This window comes from Lissotriton vulgaris, chromosome 7 (assembly GCF_964263255.1).
Source record: "Lissotriton vulgaris chromosome 7, aLisVul1.2, whole genome shotgun sequence".
Taxonomy (NCBI): domain Eukaryota; kingdom Metazoa; phylum Chordata; class Amphibia; order Caudata; family Salamandridae; genus Lissotriton; species Lissotriton vulgaris.
In genome coordinates, this window is record NC_141695.1 from 1,426,500,042 (window position 1) to 1,426,509,294 (window position 9,253).

Sequence of the window (9,253 nt, forward strand, 5' to 3'; positions counted from 1 at the left end):
GTTGTCCAAGCGTTCCTAATTTAAATTTTCGAAACAGTGTTTAGATAGGAGCTAAATCAATAATACTACTGTTGCAGGGACAATTCTCCACAAACCTTACTATGGACACCAAAGACCAGAGTAATAATATTTCAGAGTGGCGTGTTTGGCACACTGTATACTATAGTATAAACTCGGTAGTGTCAGCGGCACGGACTCCTCCTTGCAAAAATTACAAAACCTTTCTCTCGGTCACTCTAGCTTGGAGGACCAAAAACCACAGAGTCTATTCAAGTTTAAAAGCTTTATTAAAAAAAGTAAAAGTAAACACATATATTAAAATAAAGTTAGCTGGAAAAGGAAAAGTGCTTGGTGCTGAGTTGATGAGTAATGGAACACATGTCTTGTGGTCGAGCCGAGCTTTCACCTGGTTTAGTTGGTTGCTCTTGTCCGTAGAAGTCCAGCGTCTGTCTGTTCAGAGAAAAAAGATGTGTGTTAAAATTAAGCAAGCATTCATCAATTGTGACAAAAAAGTGCAGCAAGACAACAGCCTTCCCTGGAAGGAGGGACATTTTTACTTTAGACTAGAGTAGACAGTCAATTATTTTTTCTGTTTTCAAACTTCTTCATTCCTAGACCAAATACTAGTGAGTGGTGTAATCTAACAGTCTTAAATATATTTTTTAGGTGGAACAGCTGGTGGCGGGGCCAGCTCGGACGTGATCGTCATCGACTCGGAGTCTGAGGGCGACTCTGGGGAGGATGCGGCGCAAGTGGACAATCAGACTGTGAGGAAGCAGGCAGCGGTGGTGTGGAGTACAGGTAAGCTGGATCATGGTACTATCTGACTCTTAGATAGCATATGATGTGTATCCAGTGCTGGACCAGTGACAAATTACAATATGGTAATTGCAGCAGGCTGGGACCGACAGACAGATAGAGGCAGAGAGAGAGGAAGACAGAAGGAGAGAGAGAGGGAGGGAGCCAGAGGGAGGGTGAGGGAGGGAGACAGAGAGAGAGACAGCGAGGTAGAGGGAGACAGAGGGAGACAGAGAGAGAGATTGAGACATATCGCCTGGGCCTGGTGCAGATGATACGGTTGCTGGTGTGGTTAACGGCTCAGAGGAAAAGACACTCACTTCTGTCAGATCTCTTTCATATGAAAGAGCACCAAACCAAGGATACAAGTGAGTTGTGGGAAGGGAAATGGTGATTCAAGCGCCCCCCCTTGCCCCTCCATGCGGACGCCCATGATACTGGCCTCAATAGTTTTGTACTGCGCTGGCTAGTTGCTAGTTATACTGTGACACAACTTCCTGCTGAATCATTTTGTGTTAATCATATTTTTAAAGAGCATTCGTTACAGATTATGTTTTTTCTTTCTTCTTATAGTTGGTAATACCAAAACATCGAAACCGAGCAGGAGTATGCGGGCTGTACTTGCCCGGCAACGGAGGCTGGATGCCACTGTTGCGCAATATCGCCGGCTGGTGGAAATGGAGGGGGACGACACGCACTCCAGTGTAACATCTTCTGCATCCTCCTCCGTGACCCCACGTTCTGCCGGTAAGCGCAGTGCTCCAGCCAACCGGAGCCGTGCTGGAAGACGCCACCGCCGAGCAGCAAAGGCTGCACCTCCTCACAGTACTGTAAAGGCTCGCTTGCGCCTTGCACTCCGCAGAGTGTCCAACCTAGAGGCGGAGGTCCAGAGATGGAAGGAGTATCACAATCTGGTGGAGGGCCTCCGTTTAGATCAAGCCATCATCCAGGAGAAGTTTGATGCCCTGGAGGCCAAATTCAACAACCTGCATCCGTAGAGTGTCCCTTGCCCCTTTTTTAGAGACTTTTGGGGGGTGGGAATTGGGAGTTGGGGTTTTTGGGGACTTTTGATGGACTATTTGTTGGGGTTAGGGAGGGTCTTGCGGGAGTTTATTTTGTTAGGGATATAAAAATATACTTTTTCAAACTTTATCTGAGCATAGCTGTTTTTTACTACTTTTGAGCCTGGTGGGTGGTGGTTTTGCAGTAAGTTTGTTTTACGGAACACTGTCATCGTGTTGATTCACCTGTAGTTGGCCAAATGTTTTCCAAAGTTAAATGCCTGTCACAGAGTTTCCATAATCAAGAGTCCTAGGAGTTTACTAGTAGTACCACTGTCACTCTCTCGCCTCTCCTCCTAATACTCCATGATACTACCTCCCATCCAAACGCTTATCTTACCTGTAATTTGTGTTTGTTGAAGGGTTGTCTCCACCTGGAATTCACAGTGTCCTAAAGCGTTCCGCAGCTGGGCCCCAACTGGAGTTTCCCGGCGTGGATTTTCTGCAAAGCAAAAGCAACCTGTAGTTGGCCAAATGTTTTCCAAAGTTAAATGCCTGTCACAGAGTTTCCTAAATCAAGAGTCCTAGGAGTTTACTAGTAGTACCACTGTCACTCTCTCGCCTCTCCTCCTAATACTCCATTATACTACCTCCCATCCAAACGCTTATCTTACCTGTAATTTGTGTTTGTTGAGGGTTGTCTCCACCTGGAATTCACAGTGTCCTAAAGCGTTCCGCAGCTGGGCCCCAACTGGAGTTTCCCGGCGTGGATTTTCTGCAAAGCAAAAGCAACCTGTAGTTGGCCAAATGTTTTCCAAAGTTAAATGCCTGTCACAGAGTTTCCATAATCAAGAGTCCTAGGAGTTTACTAGTAGTACCACTGTCACTCTCTCGCCTCTCCTCCTAATACTCCATGATACTACTTCCCATCCAAACGCTTATCTTACCTGTAATTTGTGTTTGTTGAAGGGTTGTCTCCACCTGGAATTCACAGTGTCCTAAAGCGTTCCGCAGCTGGGCCCCAACTGGAGTTTCCCGGCGTGGATTTTCTGCAAAGCAAAAGCAACCTGTAGTTGGCCAAATGTTTTCCAAAGTTAAATGCCTGTCACAGAGTTTCCTAAATCAAGAGTCCTAGGAGTTTACTAGTAGTACCACTGTCACTCTCTCGCCTCTCCTCCTAATACTCCATTATACTACCTCCCATCCAAACGCTTATCTTACCTGTAATTTGTGTTTGTTGAGGGTTGTCTCCACCTGGAATTCACAGTGTCCTAAAGCGTTCCGCAGCTGGGCCCCAACTGGAGTTTCCCGGCGTGGATTTTCTGCAAAGCAAAAGCAACCTGTAGTTGGCCAAATGTTTTCCAAAGTTAAATGCCTGTCACAGAGTTTCCATAATCAAGAGTCCTAGGAGTTTACTAGTAGTACCACTGTCACTCTCTCGCCTCTCCTCCTAATACTCCATTATACTACCTCCCATCCAAACGCTTATCTTACCTGTAATTTGTGTTTGTTGAAGGGTTGTCTCCACCTGGAATTCACAGTGTCCTAAAGCGTTCCGCAGCTGGGCCCCAACTGGAGTTTCCCGGCGTGGATTTTCTGCAAAGCAAAAGCAACCTGTAGTTGGCCAAATGTTTTCCAAAGTTAAATGCCTGTCACAGAGTTTCCTAAATCAAGAGTCCTAGGAGTTTACTAGTAGTACCACTGTCACTCTCTCGCCTCTCCTCCTAATACTCCATTATACTACCTCCCATCCAAACGCTTATCTTACCTGTAATTTGTGTTTGTTGAGGGTTGTCTCCACCTGGAATTCACAGTGTCCTAAAGCGTTCCGCAGCTGGGCCCCAACTGGAGTTTCCCGGCGTGGATTTTCTGCAAAGCAAAAGCAACCTGTAGTTGGCCAAATGTTTTCCAAAGTTAAATGCCTGTCACAGAGTTTCCATAATCAAGAGTCCTAGGAGTTTACTAGTAGTACCACTGTCACTCTCTCGCCTCTCCTCCTAATACTCCATTATACTACCTCCCATCCAAACGCTTATCTTACCTGTAATTTGTGTTTGTTGAAGGGTTGTCTCCACCTGGAATTCACAGTGTCCTAAAGCGTTCCGCAGCTGGGCCCCAACTGGAGTTTCCCGGCGTGGATTTTCTGCAAAGCAAAAGCAACCTGTAGTTGGCCAAATGTTTTCCAAAGTTAAATGCCTGTCACAGAGTTTCCTAAATCAAGAGTCCTAGGAGTTTACTAGTAGTACCACTGTCACTCTCTCGCCTCTCCTCCTAATACTCCATGATACTACCTCCCATCCAAACGCTTATCTTACCTGTAATTTGTGTTTGTTGAAGGGTTGTCTCCACCTGGAATTCACAGTGTCCTAAAGCGTTCTGCAGCAACTCGTCAACGTAAGTTTCTTCATTGTGCGGAATCCAGGCATCAGCATTACGGGAAATGGATAGAATGAGTCTGGAGGAGGAGGATAGACGACCAGGACTGAGTTCTTGGCAACTAACTTGTGAACCTGATGAATGCTGCGGCAAGACAGTTCTGCTGATGGGCTTGTTCTTTGATTGGGTGATTACAGTTTTGTTGTGAATGGGATCAAGCACTTGGTAAACAAAGAAAGACAGACACACAGGAATAAAAGTGAATAAGGAGTCGAACTAAAAATAAAGTTAATGAATCATTGACTCATTTTCAGAACTCGGTGTCAGGGAAAATGAACTCGTCCTCATACTCTGCAAATTCAGTCGGTAGTACTTGTGGTAACTGAGGAGAACTTTCCTCAGGTAGGTCGGTGTCCTCTTCTTCCTGCGTGCATTCTCGTACTTTGTAATCTGGTGGTATGAAGTGCTGGTTCATCTTTATCATGGTGAGCCGCTCCACATTTGCGGGCAAGAGGCGGGACCTTTTGGAAGTCACAATGCCACCAGCAGAACTAAAAACACGTTCTGAAGACACGCTTGCGAGTGGGCAAGACAAGTAATTGATAGCCAGGTTGGTGAGCTCTCGCCATATGTTTCTTTTCCCATGCCAATACGCCAATGGGTCCTCAGTAATATTGACCGCTGTTGAGTCATCCAGGTAGGCCTGCACCATTGAAACAATGTTCTCCCGCATTCCTGTACTTTGCACTTCTGTGTCCTTTCTGGGACAAGCAAACCCTAGCTGACTTAGCCAATCCTCTTCAGACATATCGCCTGTGCCTGGTGCAGATGATACGGTTGCTGGTGTGGTTAACGGCTCAGAGGAAAAGACACTCACTTCTGCCACAGGCACAGAAGTGCTTTTATCCGACGCCTGTTGGCCTGCTGATTCACTAGTACTGTCTTCTCCTACAGTTTCCTTCCTCTCTCTTTCAAAACGAATGGCTGACCGAGCTAGCCAACCTTTGTACTCTGTAACATCTGAAGTTTCAAAAGGAATTAATACTTTTCCTAACAATGGCTTTCTGTAACGTGGATCCAGAATAGTAGCACAAATGTAGTGCTGTTGTTTCTTGATATTTACAAGCCGTTTATTGCTAACTAGGCGTTGTAATAATCTCTGCGCCAACTCATATGCTTCATTCTTTCCCGCATCCTTTAATTCTGAAGACACCACCTTGACTTGGTGCTCGAGCTTCAGCAACAATGGGATAGCTTTGCTCAAAGAACAGTCCTCCCTGCTGACTTCACGCGTGAAGACCTCAAAAGGACGAAGCATGTCTGTCAGGCTTTTAACTAGCTGCCATTGCTCCACCGCTAGCATCATTTCTGTCGTATCACCACCCAGGTTGTAGAAATACTCATTGACTACTGGAAACAGCTCATGCAGACGCTCAAGCATGTAGAAGGTTGAGTTCCAACGTGTTGCCACCTCCTGGATAAGTGCTTTCACTGGCATTCTACGTACATTTTGCTGGCGCCTCAGCTCCTTCCGGGCCTTAAAAGAATGGTTGAAATGTGTGCATATTCTTCTGCAGATGGTCAGTATTTTGTCGACTGCAGGTTCTTTTTTCAAGAACTTTTGCACGACAAGGTTCATACAGTGCGCCAAACACGGCACTCTGAAATAGTCACCTTCCGCCATGGCCTTAACTACATTGCTGCCATTATCAGTAGAAACATAACCAACCTTGCAATTTCTTTTGGGCAGCCATTGCAAGACCTTTTTGTTAAAGTCATGCAAAATGTTGTCTGCAGTATGAGTTTTCTCCATGCCAAACATGGCTAATGTTGCATGTTTACGAGCACCCTTAAAAATGTCGACCAAGTCACCACCTGCATTTATCCGTTTAGCAACCCCTGAAAAAGAGACCCAGTGTGCAGTGATGCACATGTAATCAAGGGCTTGGCAACTGGTCCACATGTCTGTTGTCAGGTGTATAGTGTGAACAGCACTCTTCTGCAAAGCTGCCCCAACCAACTCAAGCACCTCTTTATGTAGTGCTGGAACAGCAACCCTGGCAAAATAGAACCGGCTAGGAACCTTCCATTTAGGGACCAGTGTTGCCACGAGTTCAAGAAAACCCACACCTTCGACAAACGAAAAAGGGAGAAGGTCCACCGCTAGCATTTTAGCCAGCTTAGTGTTATACAGGCGCACAATTGGGTGGTTGCGTTGAAATGGCGCATCTGAGGAGAACATGTCTGTAATGCTGCGCTGGACAAGTTTAATGGATGATGCTGATGCCTTCTTCGACCCACTTCTGCTCAGTGTTGACATTTTCCGCATTGGTGTGTCTCCCAGACTCTCAGTGTGCCTCCTATGTGTTCCGGAGGGTGTGGTGCTGCCAGGGGTACTGGGTGCGCCCGAATAAATGTCTGACGCTTCTTCTACCTCCCCGTCATCTTCAGATGAAACACCTAGTACGGGTTTATTTTGGCCACTTGCCCTTTGGGATTCCTTTGCCTTGATGTTTGCTAGGTGCGCAGACCATTCTACAGAGTGCCATCTTTCAAGATGACCTAGCTGGCCTCCGGTACCATAGTTGGTACCAATCTTACCGCGGCTAACTGTAGTCGTACAAATGGAACAAACGGCTAGGTTATCATGCTTTGCATGGACACTAAAATAGTTCCAAACTGGGGACTGGAAACTTCTGGTTTTGCCGCACGAGGTGATGATACTGCCAATGCCAGATGAAGCAGTGGTGGATGAGCCTTGCAGACCTCTACTGGGTTGTGCAATTATTGCAGCAACCCTACTTGAGGGAGTCGAGCTGGATGGAGTTCCCCTCTGGGGAGAAAATATGGGAGCTGTAGGTTTTGGTGAACTTGTACTACATGACTGCGTTGGTGGTGCTACCAGTGCCACATCGCCAGGGTCACGCTCAGCATGACGTCGGGATAGGGTATAAATGTCTGTCTGCTGCATGGCCGGTGTGGCTGGAATGACGTGTGTGATGACTAGGTCATTACTGTCATCCTGTTCATCAACATCAGAATGCACCACTTCATCAAGTCCGACGTTCGGATCCATAAGTATGAGCTTTCCGGGGCCCTTCCTTTTAACATTTGATACCTTTCTCAGCTCATGGTGTGCCTCCCTCTCAGACGTCGGAGATAGTTGCCGATCTGGATCCAGATCATCTGATGGAGCGGGGCTTGAAGAGGAACTTCTACACACCCTTCTTGATCTTTTCCTTGCTGGGGAGCTGGGAGAAAATGAATCATCAAGAGGAGTGGCTTCGTCTTCCTGACTTGATACCCCGGGTCCAAAGTCAATTTCCTCCTGTGCCCCGACTTCGGGAAGAACAACCATTGTGGCCACTTGCACCGCTCCATGCGCCGCTACATGGCCCTCTTCACTGACCTCTACTTGCAACTCTTCATGGACCTCGCCTTCTCGGCCTTCTCCTTCTCGGCCTTCTCCTTCTCGGCCTTCTCCTTCTCGGCCTTCTCCTTCTCGGCCTTCTCCTTCTCGGCCTTCCCCTTCTCGGCCTTCCCCTTCTCGGCCAGCTCCTTCTCGACCAGCTCCTTCTCGGACAGCTCCTTGCGCATGTACTTGTGCTTGTACTGTTAGCTCCTGCAGTTGTTGTTGCGGCTTTGGTTGTTGAATAGTACTTGAGCCAACATCACTGGTCGTTGGTGATTGAACCAATAAACAGGCTACCTGTGCAGCACTCATGGTGGACTTTGGTTCTTTTTTCCACATAAATTTAGTGGTCGAGGCACCAGACTCTTTGGTAAGTGGTGCCACTTGCTTCTTCTTCTCCTTAGTAGAGACATCTTTCTTGCAAGAGGAGCTACGGGCACCTCTTTTCGGACCCATCTTCTGATTCTTCTTCAGATGTCGGAACAGCAGGCCGCAGCAGGACTTCTTCCTGGCACTGATGCTCAACGATGATGCAGAGTTCTTGACTTTGTGCACCTAAAAGCAAACGAAGACAGAGGAACATCAGTTAAATATATGTTGCATATGTGGCGCTTCATTTAATAGTTTGCAAGTAGGCATTTATGAATACACATGTGCACACCACAATATGGAAATATCAAAAATAAGAATTGCTACATTTTTGGGAAACAGGAATTCAACATTGATCCAAGAGAGCCCACAGAGAGGCATGTAGTTAGTTTCATGTACCACTGACTCAACCTGGGCACAAGGGGTGAAAGCAAGGAAAAATGGGTGCAGGCCTATGGCACAAAGCTCACTGCCTGCCTTCAAAATGGCCGCTTGACCCCCATCCACATGGCCAGGAGGACCATGCTTCAAAATGGCCCCACCCAACATAGCCAGCCCCCAACCCCTACTCCAAAAAGTCAAAAAAGACAACACAAATCACCACATTCCAATGCCATCCATCAAGTTTCAGAAGGTTTATGCTGCCTGCTGGTGGTTTTCTGGTGCAGAATTGCACTTTTTGCAATTTAGCGAGTGCGAGATTGTTGCTTCACGACGCGAACGCGGCAAAACACCCGCAAAATCACCAAAACAACCGCAAAAGTCGGAAAACACACACAAAAATCACCACAAAGAAAATCAACTTATCAACTTACTGGTGAAATCAAATTTAGAATACACGTGCACACCACAATTATCAAAAATAAGAATTGCTACATTTTTGGGAAACAGGAATTCAACATTGATCCAAGAGAGCCCACAGAGAGGCATGTAGTTAGTTTCATGTACCACTGACTCAACCTGGGCACAAGGGGTGAAAGCAAGGAAAAATGGGTGCAGGCCTATGGCACAAAGCTCACTGCCTGCCTTCAAAATGGCCGCTTGACCCCCATCCACATGGCCAGGAGGACCATGCTTCAAAATGGCCCCACCCAACATAGCCAGCCCCCAACCCCTACTCCAAAAAGTCAAAAAAGACAACACAAATCACCACATTCCAATGCCATCCATCAAGTTTCAGAAGGTTTATGCTGCCTGCTGGTGGTTTTCTGGTGCAGAATTGCACTTTTTGCAATTTAGCGAGTGCGAGATTGTTGCTTCACGACGCGAACGCGGCAAACACCCGCAAAATCACCAA

The 9,253-nt window shown here is 46.8% G+C and overlaps 1 protein-coding gene across 1 annotated transcript; it reads right to left on the reverse strand.

The window, feature by feature from the left end:
• Positions 1–268: 268 nt before the first annotated feature.
• LOC147705761 (zinc finger BED domain-containing protein 6-like) lies at positions 269–8,808 on the reverse strand. Its single transcript, XM_086932202.1, has 5 exons — positions 3,568–8,808; positions 3,294–3,395; positions 2,747–2,848; positions 2,200–2,301; positions 269–450 (listed from the first exon to the last, which is right to left on the reverse strand). Exon 1 carries the CDS (start codon positions 8,041–8,043, stop codon positions 4,486–4,488), a length of 3,558 nt encoding a protein of 1,185 aa, XP_086788328.1. The 5' UTR covers positions 8,044–8,808; the 3' UTR covers positions 269–450; positions 2,200–2,301; positions 2,747–2,848; positions 3,294–3,395; positions 3,568–4,485.
• Positions 8,809–9,253: the final 445 nt, after the last annotated feature.

Coding starts and splice junctions, on each gene's coding strand:
- LOC147705761 (XM_086932202.1), bottom strand. CDS start 8,043: ATGGGTCCGAAAAGAGGTGCCCGTAGCTCCTCTTGCAAGAAAGATGTC.